The 22,326-nt window shown below is 51.2% G+C and overlaps 1 protein-coding gene across 10 annotated transcripts in view; it reads left to right on the top strand.

Moving 5' to 3' along the window:
- Positions 1–22,326, top strand: part of BCL9L (BCL9 like) — a 166,368-nt gene that overhangs the window by 125,854 nt on the left and 18,188 nt on the right. For 7 of the 10 annotated variants that reach the window (XM_043533967.1, XM_043533968.1, XM_043533970.1 and 4 more), the window contains 2 exons: positions 14,969–15,347; positions 19,923–20,045. In XM_043533967.1, the coding sequence (XP_043389902.1) occupies positions 15,047–15,347; positions 19,923–20,045 (424 nt within the window). In that variant the 5' untranslated portion in view covers positions 14,969–15,046. Of the gene's footprint in view, positions 1–1,767; positions 2,037–3,483; positions 3,600–14,968; positions 15,348–19,922; positions 20,046–22,326 lie in introns of those variants that run through there. The other 3 variants (XM_043533974.1, XM_037882281.2, XM_037882280.2) reach the window with 2 other exon arrangements.

Here is a 22,326-nt window from a genome sequence, read left to right as displayed (position 1 = left end):
CCACTGTGCTGCTGTTAAATTTCTGCCATGTCTTACCTGAGCAGGGCTGCATTTCAGTGCTGGGTGAGCGATTCCTGTCCTTAGTCTGCTGTACCTTGTAGGGTGATTGGAGAATTAGAAAAGTAGGGCACCTAAAGGGCTTGGAGATGCTGGTATGATGTGCTATAGAAAAGCAGAATAACCTGAGACTTGGGCCAGCGCTGTGGAGTGTGTCTCACTTATGTGCACCCACCAGAATGGGAAAGCCTGAGAAACTTCACGTGAAGGTGGGAGGAAGGCTTCTGGGACAGGAAGAACAGGGGAGCTGGTGGAGCTGATGCCCTTTCAGGATGCTAGGTGGGGAAACCCACAGTGGTGTCCAACCCACCCCCCCTCCCCCCCAGCAGTGCAAAACCCAAACTCTGATACAGTGATGGAGGGGGGAGTGCTCTGTGCCTGCTCATCTGTCTCTGGGCCTTTCTTTCCCCTTCCCCTGTCTCCCCCACCCCCAATCCAGAGGCCCCTGTGCTGAAGTTTCGATGCTCTCAGACAGTCCCTGCTCCTTCCGCTCTGGCGATCTCTTACAGGCAGCTGCCACTGCTTTGCTAGCAGGATTCTAGCTGCCTGCTCTGACGCTGCACAGTAAAAGGTGAAAGGTCACCCAGGGTGGAATTTCCTGCCAGGCAGATGCATGGCTATTTCCCCTTTAACCTTAAACCCCAATGCGCCTTAGTCATGTATGCATGCAAATAAGAGCAAACGGGGGCGGGGGGAGCTGACGGGAAAAGGAAGCAACCTCAGTCAAGGTTTAAATATAGAGCCAAGGCTTTTCGCTGCATGCCGGGCCTGTTATTTATAATCTTGGAGGAGTGTTTGGTGACTTCTCATGTCTCATTTGCAGCCCAGGCTCATTCGAGGCAGCACAGTTCAAAAGTGCTTTCTGTGCAGAGTGAGAGCAGTACAGGGCACCACCCCTGCACTCCCAACTGTCTCCATCATTTCCCTGCATGCCAGTGCCTCCCATTGGTGGTAGTGTTATATACACGTATGTCTCTGTGATTTAAGCTGCTCACTAGGGTGGAAGTGGTCCAGCCTGCATCCCCTCACGCTACTCAGAGATGATCATGTCCTTTGTGCAAAGCCCGTGGGGCTCAGAGTGGGCCATCAGTCATGTTGCAAGCTGGGACCTGTAGTCCAAACAGTCCGTATCTCCATATCGAAGAGCAGGGTAGCTGCTGCGTTCATTCTGCTTTATTAGTGACCAGCAAAGGTTTGGCTCCGAGGAGCCTTACAGGGCATTGAACAAGACTAATTTTAACCCAAGGGCAGGGGGAATTGGAATTATGTACGTGTGCTCTGGCCCTTCTCTACATACCACACACATCAGCTGCAGCCCTGACTTTCCTGGGTAGCCTCTAAAGTGCTCCTGTTTGGGAAAGATTTAGGTTCCCCTGCTCTGACGTGTATGGTATGTAGAGAAGGGCCAGAGCACACGTATGTAAGTCAAATTCCCCCTGCCCTCGGGTTAAAATTAGTCTTGTTCACTGCCCTATAAGGCTCCTCGGGGCCAAACCTTTGCTGGTCACTAATAAAGCAGAATGAACGCAGCAGCTACCCTGCTCTTCGATATGGAGATACGGACTGTTTGGACTACAGGTCCCAGCTTGCAACATGACTAGTTTACCTGGATCTAGCTGGAGCATTGCATGATGGGAGTTGTAGTCCACATGGGCTGCACCCCTGTTCAAAGCAGGAGGTGATGGCGGTTTGCATGGCTTAGAGCCTCTGTTTCTGGGAGGATTTTGTGCAGGTTGTTGGGGAGCCTTCAGCTACTCTAGGATGGGGGAGTGCTTTGAGATTTCCCTGGCAATTCACAGCAGAATTCTCCATGCACTGTTTATCTGAGTTGGCATCAGCTGGGTTCCTGCCAGTGGCGCATCAGGGCTACATGGCTCTACTTGCCCATGCCGTCTACAGCACTTGCAGAAACTGCTCCTTGGAATGCTGCTGTTCCCAGATTCAGGACTTGGGGCCAAGGGAAAGGGTCCAAAATGCAGGTAAAACCACTGCTGTGCTGTGTCAGGTTGTCTGCCTTGCTGGAGGTGAGTGAGTTTGCCAGTTCTCAGTCCCAGCTGTTGTAAAGCCTGGGAGTTTAGTTGAATCCCCTGGGCAACGGTGACACCTAGTGGCACAAGATCAGAGTCCACGGGCCAGGTTTAGAGACGGACTACTTGCCAAGACGCCACTGAAAATCTCCTCAATGCAATCTGAGACGTGCTGAGGTTGGGCTGAGCTGGCCAATTGCTCCTCCATGTTGGGAGCTGAAGGAGAATTCCCTCCATTTAATCCAAGTTTCTGGAGTGGCCTGTGGGTTTAATCCTAGGAGGCACTGACCATCCCCACGCAGGCAGATCCAAGAAGACAGGGTAGGCAACTGGTGAGGATTAACTCTGTGTGAGTGCCTTGCTGGCATGGAATGTACCTTGCAGGCAGATAGGGATTGTGAGTGGCCTGTCTGATCCCTTGGGCACAGGGTTCCCACTGGAATAGTATGCCACACCTGCGAAGGGAGAGTTTAGTCTAAGGGCAGGAGCCCCCTGGGCTTTGCTGATCACTGAGGTATAAGAGGCCTGGCCTGCATTCTCTGACACTGTGCAGACACTGTAATGCCTCGTGTGTGAGCACTGGGAGAACTGAGCTTAGTAGCCTGCTCTGAGGCTGCTGACCTTTGGGAGGTGGGACTGTTGTGGGAGAGACTGGCCTTATTTTTAGAGCAGGGAGGGGCTCAGGAAAGGGAGTCAGGACTCCTGGGTATTACAGGCCTGGCACTGACTTAAGCCCTTCTCTGTCCAAAGGGGATGATAGCTGCTTCCCTCATGAGTGCAGCACCGTGAGACTCTCTGCTGAAAAGGAGCTACAAAAATGTAAACTGTGATTGTTCCCTTCCCTTCTTGGGGCTGAGGGAAGTATTGTATGTGCCCTTTAAGAGTCTGTGCCCTGTGTGGGAGTCCTGCCCTGCCCTGCCCCGCCCCAGGCACACTGGGCTGGAGGCTAGGTGCTGGGAGCTCTGCATTTTATGTTACTAGGTAATACCTGAGCTAGTCTGTATCCCCCTACCCCCAGGGGATGAGGCTGAGTCTCGGGTGAGTCACTGGCACTTCCTGAACCCCTCTGATTCTCAGGTGACGGAGTGATGGCAGCTAGCAGTGCCGTAGGCCCCGTGGAGCCCTCTGCATGCAGGCTGCCTGCAGGAGAGGGGTGTGGAGAGGAGGAACGTTAGAAGGAGACACTGCGGAAGCAAGAAGAAAAGGAGTACTTGTGGCACCTTAGAGACTAACCAATTTATTTGAGCATAAGGTTTTGTGAGCTACAGCTCACTTCATCGGATGCACTACATGCATCCAATGAAGTGAGCTGTAGCTCACAAAACCTTATGCTCAAATAAATTGGTTAGTCTCTAAGGTGCCACAAGTACTCCTTTTCTTTTTGCGGATACAGACTAACACGGCTGCTACTCTGAAACCTGAGGAAGCAAGTTCACTTATAAAGCAGATGACCCACCCCATTGGCTGCTGCTGGTGATTGTCAGAGCTGTCTCTAGGAGAATCTAGAGAGACCAGGTGGGTGAGGTATTATTTTTTATTGAGCCAACTTCTGTTGGTGAGAGAGACAAGCTTCTGAGCTTACACAGAGCTCTTCTTCAGGTCTGGGAGACAAGAGTGTCATAGCAAATTACAAAGTGGAACAGATTGTTTAGCATAAGTAGTTAACACACATTTCAAGGGACCATTCAAGGTGAAGTGTGTACACTGGTTCCTCCCTGACCTCCCAAATCAGGTGAGCAGCCTGGGCTAAAATCGCATTCACCCTTGAGCTGCTGGCACTAAGAGATAGCTGTGGTGCCTGTGATACAGGCTGTTGGTGTTGTATTGTACAGAGGCCTGCTGTCTGAGATACCCAGGGACTCCTTTGGAAAGCCACGTGGCTATGTAGGGCCTGCAGGGCATGGTGCCGGGTACCGGATGTTTCTTTGTTCAGCCTTTGGCATGGGGAGTGAAGTACTGGATGGAGCTCCTCTTGAATAGGGAGCCAGGTGTGATCTTGGGGGAAGAGGGGAATTGGGGGGGGGGGGGGGCGTGGATTTGCTGAGGGCAGGAGCCTTCCGGGATGATGGGGAGGCCAGCACTCCCTTCTCATGCAGTGCAGACACCTGCTGGGCACCACAGGCCTACACTGTCTTGGCAACACCTGGCCTGGCCGAACCTCGAGCAGCTGGACTGGGAGGGCCTCTCCATTGCCGTCTTTCTCACCCCATCCTTGGCAGTGCATAGCCTTGTCACAAAATGCCCAGGTTTTTCCCCATTCCTTGCCTGGTACTGGGGGGCCTGCAGGTGAGGGATGTGGAGAGGAGGAACTTCCTCTGCCCTCAACAGGCCCCCTTTAGGACTCAGAGCACCGTGGCACATTCAGTCATTGCCATCTCTGCTGAAAAGGATCAGTTAGTGCCAAGTGCTGTGTGACAAAGTCCACTCACCGGAGCGGCGCCTCCTGCTGTCTGTTACAGGGATTAGCTCCGCCAGCCGGTGTGCCCTCTCCAGGTGGTGCCTCTCCCATCGTTGTCTCCACTTGCAAACCAGGCTCAGTCCAATTACCGCAGCATTCTCTTCATGATTCGGCCCTCCAGCTGTATCACCATCTGTTTCTTCACACTTCTGGGGTTGGGGGCGTGGGAGGGAGGGAGGGAGAAGTATCTTAGATCGACAGTCCAGCCACTTCCCCAGTGGGGGGTGAGGGGGTGACCCAAGAACATTCAGTACTCTGGGTCCCAACCCAGGGACCTTGTAGATAGCAGCCTCCTGCTGCCTCGCTCAATGTTGCTTCTATTCCCTGGGCCGCTTCCCTGTGCCACCAGCACCTTCTTCACCCTCTTCTCAGGGCTTTCAGCCAGCCAGACGCTCCCTCGGTCCCTGCCAGCAACTGCTCTGTCCAAGGTGCTACCCTTCCTGCAGCCCACTAGGAACACAGTCCTTACTCCTTAGGCTCCCTGCAGCAGCTGACTGTCTCTGTCCCTGCAGTTCTCTTTTATGTGAGCCCGCTGGACCCTGATTGACTGCTCTCTGCAGGCTCTCTCCGATTGGCTGATCCCTGCACTGCTTCCCTATGCTGCTTTTAACCCCTTCCTTTCTGGTGTGGGGTGAACAACCCATCACATGATATGTTTGAACAGAGGGCACCAGATAGCCATGAGATGGTAATGGCTTCCATTCTCCTATTGGGTTTAGATCTAGAGGCTCCACACCCCAGGACCTGCTCTTTGCAGCTGCCCTTCCTGCTCTCTAGCTGGAATTTCTTCCCCCAAAGACTAATCCTTTGGCCTGCCCAGCTGTAGCTGGTAAATGTGTGTAAAAGCACCTGTGCTGCTCCCTTTCAGGATGGGAGCACTCATGCTTTCAAGGGCCAGTGCACAATGGGCATGTAGAAAGAACATTGCTGCCACACAAAGGGACAGTGGTTAAGGTGTTAAAGCAACAGGTAGGGAGTTGGCAGTATTAGTGGCCTACCAGCATCCAGGCCTGGATCCTGATCCTGGTAAATGTGGGTCTGCAGACTGCTCCTGATGCCTGCCCTCTGCATGGGAATCTGACCTGCCTTCTCCTGCCTGTGGCCCCTCCCATTGGCCACTCCGTGGAGTCCCAGGATCATAGTATTTTGTTTAATCCTGAAGGATCCCAAAATGTTTCATAAACTCTATATGCAGCCCTGCTGAAACACTCTCCACCCCAGAGGTGGGTGCATCAGGCATGTGCACGGCACACAGACGAAGCCCAGCCTTGTCTCTCACATAGCACCCATGGGAGAGCAATGATGAGCTGGGGTTTCAAGGTCTTGCCCAAGAGCCCTGCACCCTTGGGATGGTTAAGAGTGGTGGGGGGCAGAGGTCCACACCCAGAGCAAAAGCCAGAGGCTGCAGAATTCCACAGCAGGTCACTGCTCCAGTAGCAGCAATGACATCAGTACACAAGCATGGTGAGAATTGCATAAGGGGATCCTGTTATCTTATGTAGTGGCTGGGCAAAGGGGGGCTGGACTGCAGAGCTGCGCCAGGGCTGGCAACGTCACATGGGAGAGTGGTTCAAATAGGGAATCTGCAGCTTTCCCCTTACATGCTGCAGTCCAGATCTCATCAATGCTCTTGCCCCCACTAAGGAGCTGCATGTCATGGCGACTCAGGGGGTCCCGCGGAATTGTCTAAGTAACAGAGAATGAGGACTAGGCTGAGGTCCTGGGATTTTTTGGGTAGCAGAATAGGGTGCTGGTGGAAGGACAAGGTCTCAGGAGATTCTGAGTAACAGGATCTGGGGTTGGGAATGTTCATTGGGCACTTTGCGGTTCGGGGGGGGCGGAAAGGTGGTTAATGTTCATGAGTATTTCCCCTACCAGGACCTGCTCTGCCTGAGCCCAGCCATGCTGGTGCTCTGTTCTCTGCGAGGCCCAGCTCTGACTGAGCAGTGCCAGTACCTCCCCTTGCAACCTAAGAGCTCTGAGATGTTTACCAGATGCTGGGAATGGGCAGCTGGCTCCCAACAGCAGCTTGTGACTCTGGCCTGTTCCGACACACACTGCGGGAGAGCTCCTGCCTCAAAGGAAATCAAAGCTCCCCAGGCCTGAATAGTCAGCAAGTGCCTTAGATATTCATGGCTTTTTTGCCTGAGCTTCCCTATCACTGCACGCCTGTAGTGCTGGGAAGTGGGTAGCTGCAGCATCTCATACATGGGACAACGGGATCACTACAGCTTTCTTACTGGCTTCTCCTCCCTTTTGGGAATCAGGTTGTCTGATCTCTGCATGACCCCCTGTAAAAGTCCCATTGAATAGCTGGGCAATGTGTGTGAGTACAGCATGGAGCACTGACTCTTCCCTATACATCTTACATGTGTGGGGTGGCTAGGGAGGATTTGCCAAATGGGCTGAGACCCCAAAGCAATCAGCAAACCAGGTAACTGATTTCGGGAATCACTAGGAAGGGGAGCTGCCTGCCTGGGGGTCAGAGCCATGCTCTAGCAGGGAAGTAGCATTTCCTATAGTCAGAGAACCACAGAGGGGAAGCTTCCTTTGCTGACTGGCCATTGCTGGGGGCAGATGGCATGAGCAACCTGCAGTGAAATGGGGAAGGTGCAAAGCAGTATTTAGGGGGAGGTTCTGTCCCTTCTCTGTCCTGATTCCCTCTGTTCTTAGACAAATCTGTCAGTTTGTCTGGGCCTTGGTTTCCAAATCTATAATGTGGGGGATATGTATCCCTAGGCAGGGGATGGAAGAGGAAGTTGGAGTGTTCATCCCTTTTAAAATGGTTTGAGATCCTTGGCCAAATAACACTGTGGAAAAGTAAAGTATTGTTCCTGCCCTTTGAAAAAGCCCTGGTGGGTGTAATAGGATTCTATCAAAATTACTCTTAAAAACCTGTAGGATCCAACAGAGCATTAGGTTCTTTCTGAAGGGCTGTTTAAATCCTGCTATAGAGCTTGTGAGTCCAATACACTTCCATTATTCTGTCAGATTTAAGAATGAATGGATAGTGAAGGAAGGTCAGTCTCTTCTATTCCCCTTGCCTTGTGATATAGGAATGAAGGACATCAGTGATATTGAGAAGGTAGCACATTTAAAATGGATGCACTTTTTTACACAGCACACAATCAGTCTGTGGAACTCGCTAAATAAATCTGTTAGTCTTTAAGGTGCCACGGGACTCCTTGTTATTTCTCCATGTGTGCACTCATTGGGCATTTGCATTCTATGGGGCATGACAGCACAGCACATAGAGAGCCCAATTCTGGTTTCACCTGTGCCCATGTAACTCCAGATTTACTCTGGCCTGTTATGAGTTCTTGACCAAGTGTCTCCTTGCTGACAGGTAGAGAGGTGTCACTGACATGGTCAATCTCCTTCCTTCTCTAATTGTCTTGATTCTGGTTTTCCCTGCTTCCTTTCTCGCTGTTGCTCTGTCAGTGTGCCGTGCACTCCCCTCTTGCTGGCTGGTGTGACTGAAGGATTGCACTGCAGTGGTGTCAGTCTGCACTCAAATGTGGAAGTAGCAGGGCAGGCGGATTGGCTGCTGGGTGGCTTCCCTGCTCCTTCTGGAGGCAGGGGGTAGGGGAGCCTCTGCATTCTTGTGGCTGCGTCAGGAATCTGTGTGTTATCATCCTTTCAGTTTGAGCAGGAGCATGATTCACCAGAAACTCCTCCGAGAACGCACCAGGGTTTCAAGTTGCTTGAAATATCAGCTAGCAATTCCGGGACTTTGAGTGTGTCAGGTTCACTCCTCAGCCTGGAGTTTCCTCCTCCTCCATCGATCAGACTGAAACTGCAGGAGACTTATTGAAACCAGCTTATTTTTTTTTTTCCTGTCTAAAGGTCTTTTGATTTAAATCTGCGGCTTGTTGAATGTGCAGAGCACCAAATACTTGCCTGCAATGTTTTGCATTTAGCATCTCAAAAGGCTGTAGAGGCATTAATTAAGCTTCACTTATCCCTTAGCACACTAGATTATCATCTCCATTTACTGATGGCGACACTGAGGCACATAGACATGAAGTGTCTTAGTCAAGGTCACTCAACGAGACAGTGGCAGAGCAAGGAATAGAACCCAGGAGTCCTGGCTCCTTGCTTTAACAACTAGGAATGAAAAGTTGCTGATGTCTTTAAAGCTGCCAGGTAGGGGTAAGGTGTCTGCTAAACCTGCTGTCTTGTCACTAGTTGTCAAGGGAGCCACGTTTCTATGCAGGCTCGTTCTTTGATGTGTGCTCTCCAGGAATATTTTGGGTCATTTGTCTCCCTGGGTCCACGTAGGCACTTCTCAATGGATCTTCCATGGCCCGGATTTTGACATGTCTGCTGGACAATTTCCCTAAGCTTCTCATCTGCCCCTTCACTGAGAAGTCCATCATCTCACTGCAGAGAGACTGATGGGGGAAGGGGCTTATCTCTCTATGTATCTTCAACAGGATGCAACTGTTGCTATTGCCTAAGGCACTGTAAAAACTTGCAAGCAGTCACTTCTGGCTGCAATTCTGTTGGATCTCACAAACTAAGAGAGGCCAGATTTAGTTAGAATGTAAGTAGGAGAACCTCCCCAGAGAAACCCTGGATTATCAGGGGGGCTTGAGTCAGGATTGGGGATTGGCAGTGTTGAGGGAAGGAGGAGCCAGGGGCTGAAATAACAGGGGTTGCTGATTGGTATTGAGGGGCACTGACAGAGTGGTGTGTGGGTAGCCCAAGGCTGGAATTGGTAGGGGGGCTGCTGTTCAGGATTGAGGAGGCGCCAGAGAGCTGTGTGGCTATCGGTACTGTGTTTGGCTGAGGGAGATGGTGATAACCTTTCATGAGCACCAAACTCACCTGATTCTGTAACTAAGTGGGAGAGAACTGAGACAAATGCCTGATCTAAAGAGAAATCTTCTGAAGCTATGGCTTGACTAGGCAAATAGGGGCAGCTCACTGGCAATGGTGGTCACTAGGCCCTCCAGGGTTGTTCCAGCCTAGTCTACACTAATGTTAACACGTTAGCTAACCTGTTTCTAAATATGACCTATTTTCCAAGTTTAGGCATGGCCCAGAAGGGGCTTTGCTAATTGCCCTAGAATGGAGCTGGGCTGGGAGGAACCAGGATTCTGCTCTGGAGAAATCTTATTTACAGGGTACTTCATATCCAAAGGCCTCTCGATGCCAGTGAATCAGAGAGAACCCAGCCCCAAAGGCAGCATGGCCTAATAAACAGCAGAAAACAGAGTCTTCTCTAACTCCTCTGCCAAACACGGCAGATAGGTCCCCTCCAAGCACACAGTCCAAGCTGTGGGAGACTCGGAAGGAAACCATGGCTACTGCTTAGACAATTTCTGTGTCTTAGTACGGTATGGACACTGTCTGTGGGGAATGTCTTTGTCTGTGCCTGGCTGGAGTGCCTCTACGGGGGGGAGAGGTATGTGAATCTCTGTTGTGCATACAGGATGTAAACAGTTTTTGTTAACTTTTTAATTTAAACATTACTTTTCCCCTTCACTATTTTAATGATTTATTATTGCTAAAAGTGCTGTCTGTATAGCAGGTTCACTGTGTCGCCCACAGAAGCCCTGTAACCACTGTGATGGTGCTGGTGTAGTTGTTCTGTGTCTCCATTCTTTGCAAGCAGCTCTGTCCCCCTTTTTTCTGTGCTTGGCAGAGATGACTCTTGCCCAGATCACGAGTGCACTGTCCTGGTGCTGTGCAGTTCAGAGGGGCAGCCAGAGGGTTAATGACTGCAGTGAGAACAGTGGGCATTTCTCTAGCCAGCTGTGCCCTTGAGCTGGCAGCACAGGCCCCAGCCCCTGTGGAGCCTGTCAGCAGAATCCATAGTGATCAAGTCAGTCTGCTCACTGATTTTGTCACCCATGGACAATGGAAATGTTCCAAGCATTGGGACTTTTATGAGAGAATCTCCCAGTTTGATGTGTTCCTTGTCTTGTCTCTAGGGACTTTCAAGCCTGCCTGGATGGAATGGTTAGTGGGTCTCAAGCACCTAGACTCTCTAGAACCCATGGGTTTGGGTTCTGGCAAGGCTGACTCAGACCCCCCCTCCCCCCAGCAAAGTACAAGCAGTTTAGTTGGTGGATGTGATTTGTGTACTCAGCCTTAAACCCAAGGGCCTCTTGTCTGCCCTGGATGGTCATTAAGTGTCCCCTAGCCTAGGCACATTTCCTAGGAGTAGGAGTTTACACTCCAGTCCTTGGCCACGATTCCCCCATCACTGACGCATACAGTACTGTGCTCTCCCACCTCCCTGAACTGGCAGCGTCCTGGTGCTGCTGGGGGTGTACTCGGTGAAGCACTTTGAGATCCATTTCAATGAGGTGCTGTGTCTATGTGAAACTTCGGACACCCTGCTGATCTCAAAGCATCCTGCATACTGTGCACGAGGGGATGGCTACTGAGAGGAAGGATGTCATCATCTCTCTGCCTGCCAGTGGAGCCCCAGCCTCAAGTCAAGTGTGTGATCCTCAGGACCGTAGTGCAATCTGTTGCATAGACTGCTGGCTTCTCTGGGATCTCACAGCAGCAGGCAAAGGCTCCAGGCCACCAGCAGCAGGAACTGCTGCAGGGCTTGCTTTCTGGAATGCCGTCTGGCAGCAACAGCAGCTTCCAGAGGGGCTGAGGGCTCCCTGCAGGCAGCCTGTGTGCTTAATGCTGCAGTTTACACCATATGGACCTTCTCCTCCTCTTCGCTCATCCTCCCAGTGTCTCCTTCCCTGTTCTGCTCCCCTCCCCCTGGAAGCAGTTAGATAGAGCAATTGGCCAGGCACTGGGACAGCAGCACTGACATAAATCTCTCCTGGTGTGGAATGAGGGGTATAAATATCCAGAGAGTGATGTGATCTTTCCAGCTGCTATTAATAGGTCCCTAGAGAGAGAGAGAGAGTGCAAGCAAGCAAGCGAGACTGGCTGACACTTAAAGGGCTAGCTACTCCCTTATGTGCTGTGAAAATTAATCAGCACCATGGCTCACCATCTTCCTCTAGGCTAAAGCAGAGCCCTCTGCTAGGTGTGTGGGGATAAGGAGGAGGAGGGAGCCACTAATGACTTGCTAGTTAGGAAGCAGTGATAGGCCTACTGGTGCAGGAGGGATCCCACTTCACTAACGAGAAATGCTTGGGTGGGTTGTGTGGCAGTACTGCGCTTGCAGGCCTCTCTCTGCTGTGCGCTGAGTCCCATCTGCCTTGGTCTGACACCCACTGGCGAGGCAGGTGCTATGATCCCACATTTTACAGATGGGGAAACTGAGGCACAACACTGAGACGGGACTTGCAGGGGTTATGGGGAAACTGGTGCAGGTTGCCTGAGTTTGGGTCCTGGCTGACCTGACCCTGAGGCTGTTGCTGTCTCTTTGACAGCACAGATCTGCAGCAGGCAGACTGGCTGCTCTGTTGCATCTTGTTCAAGGTCCAACATCCTGCTGCAGTGGAGTGGGACTTGGCTTTTCCCCATTGTGTGTCCCCAGGTCCACTCTAAGCAGGTCAGAAAGGGCATCCATCCCACTGCTGAGCTGATTGAGTTCTATTTAGAGCCCTGGGGTTTGGGTTGGTGCCCAGCGCTTCTGGTCCCTGGCTGGCAGAAATAGCTGTGTTCAGTGTATGGATAGGTCAGTCCGGCATCATGCAGCAGAGCCCAGGCAGAAGGGCTGGTACCCTGTGTGTGGTGGGATGATCTCTTTGCCTAGGTGCGGGAGGAAGCTCCTTTGTGGGCAGGGTGGTATCTATAAGGTAGAGAGTTTAACAGAGCTGAACATGCAGAGAACAACACAGCAGCTTCCACAAACAGCTGGCTGGAGGATCCCCCCAGGAAGTAAAAAGGGAGTGAAGGGGAGTGTCTGTATCTTTAGGGCCAACACAGCAGAGGGACATAGGGTGTGTCTCTGGAAGATCCTGGCACAGCATGCAGGGTACTTCTCATGGAGAGTTTGGACACACTTTGCCCTATTCCTTTCCCAAGTGCAGGAGCCATCTCATACTGCTGGTGGTTTGTCAGGAGCACAGGGCAGGGGAAGACACCACTCCCCTACACTTGCTTCCCCTGCCTCTGCCCAGGTGACTCTGAGTGCACCTGCCTTTTCCTCTCCTCCCATTGTGGTACTGCATTTACGCTGGGATGGCTGATGTGCCTCATTGGGGTTATTGGTCCCTGCTAAAGTGAGCTGCTGTTTGTTGCATGCAGGGAACAGTGACAAGCCATGAGGGATGCAGGCTGCAGCTGCCCAGGCAGCCCATTGAATTGTGAGTGGTGCTCGGTGGCTCCCCAGAGCAGATAATGGACCCAGCAAATAGCTGGCATCTCATTCCAGTCACCGCAAGACTCTTTATCCCAGGGCAGAGACACAGGAGAGCCCCAGCGAAGGGGTGAGGGTGGGTGTGTGTGGGGGGGGGGAAGAGTCCTCTGTTAAGTCAAATAGATGCTGCTGAAATGCTGAATCTGCATTTCCTGAACAAACACCCTCCCCACTCTCACACCGCTCCCCAGCCTCCCATATGTGCCCTTCGCTCCCGTCTTCCCTCTGAACATCCTGTGGGGCTATCTAGAGAACTGTGCCCAAGGTCTGATTTGGTGAAGACCTCACCCCATTATCCCTGGCAGCCCCATGTTGCACCACAACATCCAGCTGGAAGTTCTGTCTGGTATGGAGCTTTCCCCATCCATCAAGCATCCCTGTCTCAGGCCATTGTAGCAGGTGCTAAAGCTACTCCTTTGCCCCCTACAAGAGCAGTGACTGTTGCTTGGCTGGCTGGTTCCCCTGCCTGCTCTCATTTCTGCCTGTCTCTCACCTCTCTGCCCCCCATTCCTCCATCCATCCCACTGCCTCCATCCCCTCCTTCCCTCAGCCTTGTTCATTATTTCCTGCTCAGAACAGCCCCCTCTCACCTCCTGCTCCCACTGCATCCCTCCCCTCAGTGGGCTGGGTTGTCACAGCTTGTCCATCAGGTTGAACCACATGCTGACTGGGAGGCACCATGTCTCATGTGTTTTGCAAAGCACCGGAAAAGCTCTTTCAGTACTAGCAACAGCTGGGACTGGCTGAGAAATGGGCAGTAGAATTTGGGATGCTAAGGCCCTGAGGGCTCTGTATTTCTGTTCACTGTACAAAGTTGTTCTGTACTCTGGGAAACACGTGCAAAATCTTAGAAATGCAGAACTGGAAGGGACCTCGATAGGTCGTCTAGTCCAGTTCCCTGCACTGAGGCAGGACTAAGTATTATCTAGACCATCCCTGACAGGTGTTTGTCTAACCTGCTCTTAAAAACCTCCAATGACGGAGAATGCACAGCCTCCCTAGGTAACTTGTTACAGTGCTTAACTACCCTGACAGAAAGTTTTTCCTAATGTCTAACCTAAATCTCCCTTGGTGCAATTTAAACCCATTGCTTCTTGTCCTGTCCTCACTGGTTTGCCCTGTCCTCAGTGGTTAAGGAGAGCAATTTATCACCCTGCTCTTTATAACAACCTGTTACCTACTTGAAGACTCTAATCATGTCCCCCCTCAGTTGTCTCTTCTCCAAACTAAATAAAGCTCTCTCCCCCCTCCCACCCCCAATCCTTCCTTGTAGGGCATGTTTTCTAGAGACCTTTAATCCTTTTTGTTGCTCTCCTCTGGACTTTCTCCAATTTGTCCACATCTGTCTGAAAGTGTGGAAGAATTGTGCTGGGTGTCCTTCCATTCAAGAGCGGACAAGCTTTGAGTGAAAATAGCACCATTTTATTCATAACATACTGAATTGGTGTGTATATGTACATGCCTCTACTTGGTGGAATTGCTTTTCTGTGTGTCATAGATCTTATACTGCTACTAGCAAAGGAGGTTTCTCCTTTAGCTCAAGTGGTCAGGGCCTGATTTTTGCCTTTGGGAAGGCTGGTTCTATCCTGCCACCTTGAAGTTCCACACAGCCAGATATGCAGCACGGTGACAGCTGTGATCTCCTGGGTCCCCAGTGTAACATTTAAATATGCAACTTAGAAAATATTACTGTGAATCTCATTATTCCTGGCAAAAAGGCCTTCAAAACTTATTTTTGGGGGGTGAAGAGGTGGTGTCATGGGATGACCCAGAAGGTAGAATTTTGTGTCCAGTCTCCCCCATTTGTCCATCCCTATGCTGGGCTTTGCTAATAGTTAGAACCCTGCAAATCTGCGGGGATGTGGATACACATGGACCATGTTTGCGGATTGCAGATCAGATATGGATACAAACTTTGTATCCGCACATGGCTCTACTCATCGTGGTAGGTGTGGGTGCAGGCACTTTCCATCAGGGTTGGGGACAGGCGCAAGGGGTGCAAGCACCCTCAATGGAAGGAGGGGAGGAGGCACTTGGGCTGTGGGCACCCTGGATGGCTTGCGGGGAGGCCCACGGGTACTCGTGGTGGGGGAGGCATGTGGGGCACAGAGGTTTATTGGTTGCTTTCTCTTTTTGCAGGTGTTTTGACCAAAGGGAAGCAGCAGCAGGGACTTAGAGCTCCCTCCACTGTCGCTGCCAGAAGTTTTAGCCAATCAAATGCACCCTGACAATAAACTGACCAATCATGGAAAGACAGGTAACAGCGGCACCCAGTCTCAGCACCATAATGTGAGCCAAGGACCCACCTGCAACCTGGGGTCTAAGGGCGTAGGGGCGGGAAATCATGGCAGCAAAGCCAATCAGATTTCTCCTGGCAACTCTGGACTGAAAAACAGCCAGAACGCTGTCCCAAACTTTGGGTCTTTGAAGGGCAAAGTGAAACGGGAACGAAGCATCTCGGTGGACTCAGGAGAGCAGCGGGAAGCCAGCACCCCCTCACTGGACACGGAATCGAAAGGTAATGCTCAAAAACCTTTGCCTTGGAAAGATTTTCTCTGAACTGCCCCTCGCATCCTAGTGGGAACTGGGTGTGGAGCAGCTAAGAGCCTTTTCTGCAGCCTGTGATCCTGCAGTGCCCCTGGTGGGCTAGCTAGGAGCTCCCCTACTCAGCCTGTGCTCCTGCACCATTGGGCTGCTCTCTCCTTTCAGGTGGACTAGAATAACGGTGAGCTCACTCATGGCCTGTGTTCCTACACTACTCCTCACAGCACCTTCTGCTGGGGAATGCTTGGATTGCACTGTTTGGCAGCCTCACCCCAGACACCCTACATACCCCATACTGGGCTCCGTTTTGCACTAGCTTCTGGGGCCCCAGTGAGCTGCAGCATGTCATCAGGAGTTGTGGTGAAAATCCCGATAGTGCAGATTCCAAGCACAGAACTGAGACAGGTTTTGTTAATTGTCTAATTGCTGTTGCCAAAGATCTGACTGTTTGTGATGCCCTTGCAGCTGTCTTGTTTCTGTCCAGCCGTGGTTAGAGGGAGTTGGTGTGAGGGTCGCTTGTTGGAGAGTTAGTGGTTTTGTTTGCAATGGATGACTTCTGAGTTAAATCACATGGTTTCTGGAAAAGGGCCTAGTCAGCACTTCCTGACCGTTGGCTTCCCTGTTCTAACCAGCCTCTCACAGCCTGTTGGGCCCTACAGATCACTGTGCCAAAGGGCTGCATGTGGCACTCACTACAGCAGACATGGGGGCATTTTGCCTGTGAGTTGCAAAGTGAGAACCTCAGGCAGTATCTTTGGTTCTTCTTAGGGGCCATCTTTACACCTGGTAGCCTGGAGTTGCTCTTCCCAGGAGTAGCACTGCTGCCCTGGCCCATATTCCAGCACGTCTCATGATCAAAGATCTGTTTAGTTTTCTATAGGAACATAGAAGCTGGCAGGCTGGCTTGGACCAGAGCTGCATCCAGCCCAGTGTCTTGTCCCTGACCATAGCCAGTGCCAGCTGCTTCAGAGGAAGGTGCAAGAAACACCATTGTAGACTATGTCCTGCCTAAAAGGAAGGTTTCTTCCTCAGTGACAGTGGGAGGTTGGCTAATGCCCTGGAATGTGAGAGTTCATAGCCCTGGCTAATGGGATGGGGATGTTCTCATTATCCATGTAAATGTTCAATCCTTTATTGAATCCAACTATGCTTTTGGCTCAGTATGTTGTAGCATTGAGTTTAACAGGTGAATTATTAAAATAACTCAGTCTAGAATGCCTAAATCTCCTATGTAAATTCTTTGGCCTCCCAATTCAGCTACAGCTCACTGATGTCTATCTTGAATCTGGTCTCTAAACACTGTTCTGTGTAAGAGGCTCAGTGAAGGAGTGATGTCTTGGGGGTTACAGCAGAGGACTGGAAGTCACCACTCCTGTGTTCTATTCCTGGCTCTGACACTGACACCCTGTGTGACTTTAGGCAAGTCTTCCCCCCTCTCTGAGCCTCGGTCTATCCCTCTGGGTAATGGGGACAATAGCCAGTCTTGCAAAGTGCTTTGAGATCCTCAGGTGACAAATGTCATAAAATGGCAGGGTATTATGACACCAATCCCACAAAGGGCCCTAAACCTCCGTTCCATTTTCAACCTGGAAATCTCTGCCCCGCGACCTTGGGCTTAGTGCCAAAGCCTTCCCTCACTCGCAGCAGGAGCCAAGTAGCATTTGAGTATATGTAGGGCCCTACCAAATTCACAGTCCATTTTGGGCAATTTCACGATCATAGGATTTTAAAATCATAAATTTCATTATTTCAGCTATTAAATTTGAAATTTCAGGGTGTTGTAATTATAGGGGTCCTGACCCAAAAAGGAGTTGGGGGGGGGGTGTCGCAAGATTATTGTAGGGGCCTGTGGTTCTGCTACCTTTACTTCTGCGCTGCTGCTGGTGGCGGTGCTGCCTTTAGAGCTGAGTTGGAGAGTGGCGGCAGCTGGCTGGGAGCCCACTCTGAAGGTAGCGCAACCGCCAGCAACAGCGCAGAAGTAAGCATGGTATAGTATTGCCACCCTTACTTCTGCACTGCTGCCTGCAGAGCTGGGGCCTCAGTCAGCAGCTGCCCCTCTCCGGCCACCCAACTCTGAAGGCGGCAGCACAGAAGTACGAGTTGCATAGTATGGTATTGCCACCTTTACTTCTGCACTGCTGCTGGCGGGGCGCTGCCTTCAGAGCTGGGCACCCGGCCAACAGTTGCCGCACTCTGGCCACCCAGCTCTGAAGGCAGCGCAGAAGTAAGGGTGGCAATACCACGACCCTCCTGCAACTCCTTTTTAGGTCAGACCCTCAGTTGGAGAAACGTTGGTCTTCCCTGTGAAATCTGTATAGTGTAGGGTAAAAGCACACAAAAGACCAGATTTGACGGGGGGGAGACCAGATTTTGCGGTCCATGACTTGTTTTTCATGGCCGTGAATTTCGTGGGGCCCTTGGTATATGGATTCCTTTCAAATAATAATGAAGTATCTCTTATTCCAAGCTGCTTGTGTTTATAGAGCTGCAGCCTGAGATTCATCCTCTGAGGCAGTTGGCGAGGATGCTTACTAGCAAAGATATGTGCAGACCTCTCTCTCCTGGTCACGTGCCATGGATACAAGGCTCCCCACCCGCCAAAAAACCCAACAACACAAAAAACGTGGATGCTGGGTTGGCCATGCTGATCCTTGCTGTATGTTACTCTTCCCTTCTGCATGCTGGGTGGTCCTGGACACCTGTGGAACTGATTTCCAGGGATGCTCTGAAGGCCAAAAGTATAACTGGGTTCAAAAAAGAATTAGATACGTTCATGGAGAATAGGTCCAAAACTGGCTATTAGCCAAGATGGTCAGGGTCACAACCCCATGCTCTGGGTATCCCTAACCCTTTTGATTCCCAGAAGCTGGGACTGGATGACAAGGGGATGGATCATTTGATAATTGCCTATTCTGTTCATTCTGTGCCTCTGAAGCACCTGGCACTAGCCATTGTCAGACTACAGGATACTGGGCTAGATGGACTTGGTCTGACCCAGTATGGCTGTTCTTATGTTCTGATGATGGTGGGACAGAACAGGCCAGGTTCTGAACATGACAAAGCCCTGGGAGGGGGACACACTGCTCTCCTGCCTGTTGCCTTGTTGAGAGACCATTGAATCCATTGGACAGGAAGCCATCTCTGGGGCAAAAGCTTCATTCCTGCCCCAGTGCAGCATGTGCCTGTTGCTTTGGCCTAGCTGAGCTTCTACGGTTGTTTTTTTGCAGTCATGTCCCTAGGGGGTCCCCCCCCCCCCAGCGCCTTCCCCTTTAATTCTTCTCTGATTGGAACTAGTTGCCATTTTCTGGGGGCAGGAAGGGGTGGTTAGTAATTTTTCTTGTATGAAAACCAGTAGTGCATCTCTCCCTGCCAGTCACCATCCACAGCTGCAGATTCAGGCCTCTGGGGAGAGTCTAAATGCTGAGGCCAAGATGTCAAGGGAGAGCGCTCATTGTGACTGGCTGGGAGGAGAGCTGGGGAATGTGAACCCCATGCAGGGAGGGGAGTTAGTGCAGGAGCAATGAGGGAGAAGAACCTGGCTGAGACTGAGAGGGGAAAATTTGGGCTGGATGCCAGGAAAGCTGCCCGGCAGTGTGATGGCTCAGGCTGGGGAATCGCCTCCCAAAGGGAGGGTAGGAGCCCCATTGCTTGGAACATTTCCGCTACCGGGCAAACCTCTGGGTGGGACCCTGTTGGGAACAATCCTGCTGCAGCCAGCAGGGAGATGGGAGTTGACAGGCCTCTAATGAGCTCCCATGTCAGTCTGTTGCACCAGGCTGAGCTCTTGTGAATGGCAGAGACGGCTGGTATTGACTGAGCTTTCCCGCTCAGTGCTCCAGCAGGAGCTTTGCCTCCCCTGGCTAACGTCTGGGTCGCAGCTCTAGGATGGTTCTGGGGCTCCAGCAAAAGCTTCTGGATCTCTGACAAACAATCTCATGCTGTTGTAAACAGTTCTGTGGTGGCTGTTTGGACCCAGCTCAGGCTGTGATCCCATCCCCCCATAGGTGAGAAATGACTGCATTGGAGAAGGGGTCCTGGAGCAGGCTCCCAGCCTGGGCTCTGACTGCTAAATGCTTCCTTGCAAAGACATGCTAGCAGGGCCTCACCCACAGCACAACCAGGGCTTTGCTGCAGGCACATCACAGTTCAGCCAGTGGTCTCGGAGCAGAGATGGAAATGCTGCTTCCAAGTTGTGCACTGTAGGAGGGAGACTCGGTGCAGGTCCTGCGCTATCTGGGGATAGCAGGGCTTCTGACCCACAGTCGGGCTGTTCGGCCATTGGGCAGGAGTCCACATAGCTCCGTGCTGGGTGGGATTGCTGTGGTTTAGTGCAGGAAGCAGACTGAGGCTGGCTGTCAAGGCCAGGGTGAGGCCTATCACAGGGAGCTGAACCCTTGTACATCTTCCCCTCTGTTCATTGGACTCTCCTGGCTGGTTTTGCGAGCATGACCCTAAGTGCCAGGAGGTGGTGGGACGGAGCCCCAGCCTACTCAGTCCATGGCTGTGCCGTGGCACTCCCCGCTTTCTGACAGGTACTTTCCCACTGCAGGTGAGGTGGCTCCCCGCAGCAAACGTCGGTGTGTGCTGGAGAGGAAACAGCCATACAGTGGGGACGAATGGTGCTCAGGCCCGGACAGCGAGGAGGACGACAAACCCATCAGCAGCACACACAGTGAGTATCTCCTCCCCAAACAGCCCTGAGATCACTGCATGCCCAGTTCCTGCCCTGGAGTCCGTCAGAGAAGGCAGCGATGGCAACCAAAGGTTCCCAAAAGAAGCTGTCTGCTGGCTTAATAGGGCACTTGGTGAGGCGTGTGTTGATGCTGCAAGGTTGTGGTATTGCACACACTGTGTGTGTATTGTGAGGGAGTTGTGGTGTGGTGCTCTGCAGGTGGATTTTGTGCAGTATGGTTTAGGCGGTGGAGTGCTGGAGGATTGTTGAATGCAGTGTGAGGGTAGGAGGAGTCGATGTGTGATATGGGACTGTATCAGTCCCCCAGCCCTCTTGGCCCCATCTCCATGAGGGGACTTCCCCCCCCCCCCAGCCCACATGACAGGTGGGCTGGCCACGGTGGGCTCTTGTGCGTGGCTGGCACTGACTTGGCTTCAGTGCTGTTTTGCAGGCCAGTGGGCATGCACAGAGTTCATCATGTTTCGTGAGCGCTGTGCTGCAGAGAGTGCATCCTGCATGGATTTAGATCCCTGTTCACACTGTACTGTTGGACCATCCACTCTGGAGTCACTACAACCCTGTCTGGAGGCGGTTGTGTTCTGGCATCAAGGGGAATGCTCAGTGCCTGCAAAGAATCTGGACAAGGCTGAGTTAACCAGAGTGCACTGCACACTGACTTAATTTCTGATCAAGGCTTTAAATCAAGTTAAAAGCTTGCTCTGAGGCCCTGATGGTTTTTATTGTAAGTCTCTGGGGGATGGTGACGTTTTATCAATAGGTTTCATGTGACTCTTAAGCCTCCGCTCCCTCATTCCCCCATCTCGGTCCTCCCTCCCCACCCATTGGAATCTCATATGTTAAAAGAGTGTCACTTTGTGTTTAGCTGGAAGCTGAGGCACTTCTCTCAGCCTAATAAATAGCACAGTGATCTGACATGTCTGTCTGGGGGTGGTTGTAAACAAACTGATGGTCCCTCCTGCATTCCAGAAACAGCAAAATCCTTTGATTTGTTGCATCTTGAATTCAACTATTTTCAAACTGTGGAAGTGAAAATATTTTTGAGGTAGCTGGGTCAGGTCCATTTGGGTCCATCTTTCACATTCTCATTCCTCTTCATCCTGCCAATGGCTTTCCCAACAGACAAGTTCCCCAGCTACTGGAAGAAAAAGCTAGATTTGTTTCCCTGGATCTTTCCATTCGCTTCCCTTTTTCTCCAGAGTTGTGTTTTTTAAAATTCTGCTCACAGCAAATGGAACATGGTAAAGTCATTAAGAAAAGTGTGAAGCTAAGAGTTTGTGAATCAGAGCAATTGCCCCTAAAATGACAGAGAGGCTTTTCCTAGATCAATATTCATGATGGTTTGTATTTCTTAAAACTCCAAACACTTTTAGACATGAACACCTCCCCCACACCCTTTCCAACCCACGCTCCCAATTTGACATAAGGGACTCATGTTGTTATCTTCTCCATCCACATAGCTGCAACCCTAGCTTTCGGTAAAAAGACTGCACAGGATAAAGACTGGTTTGCCACATACTCTGAAGAATGCTTCCAGTTATTGAAGCAAAATGCATGCCATATATCCACTACAACATGAACCCCTCTCCTGAAATATGTGCTAACCTCAGAATGGCCAAGAGCACAATACAACAAACAATAAGGCAACGTGCTCAATCGTACTGGCTCTATCTCTGCGAAAAGATACAAATGTCCTTTGAGAATGGAGGTCTAAGAGGATGATGGAATCATCTAAGGGGATGATCAAATCAAGAAAGCAATAGTATCTTCAGCCAGGAAGACTGCCCCACTCAAATCTCTTAATGGAGACGTCATCATGTCTCATCATTCCTTGTGAGGAGGGATAGCTCAGTGGTTTGAGCATTGGCCTGCTAAACCCAGGGTTGTGAGTTCAATCCTTGAGGGGGCCATTTAGGAATCTGGGGCAAAAATTGGGGATTGGTCCTGCTTTGAGCAGGGGATTGGAGTAGATGACCTCCTGAGGTCCCTTCCAACCCTGATATTCTATGATTCTGTGATCATCAACAGAAGCAAATAGATGCAGTATCACAAGCTTTAGTCACATGAAACCAGTCTTTCTGAAGCAGCGCTAAATGCAGTCCCCAGGCTTCAGACTATCAAAGAGTTTGATATAGAACCATTTATAAATGAGCTTGAAAAGGCAATCACCTCCCTAGCACCAGGAAGGGCTACAGGAAAAGAAGGAATTCCAGCTGAAGTACTGGAATAAGACCTAAACATCTGTCCAATGTCTTGTTTGCCT

The sequence above is a fragment of the Chelonia mydas genome, chromosome 22 (genome assembly GCF_015237465.2).
Source record: "Chelonia mydas isolate rCheMyd1 chromosome 22, rCheMyd1.pri.v2, whole genome shotgun sequence".
Taxonomy (NCBI): domain Eukaryota; kingdom Metazoa; phylum Chordata; order Testudines; family Cheloniidae; genus Chelonia; species Chelonia mydas.
Note: the sequence above shows the minus strand (reverse complement) of the source record. Positions and strands in the feature narration are given on the sequence as shown.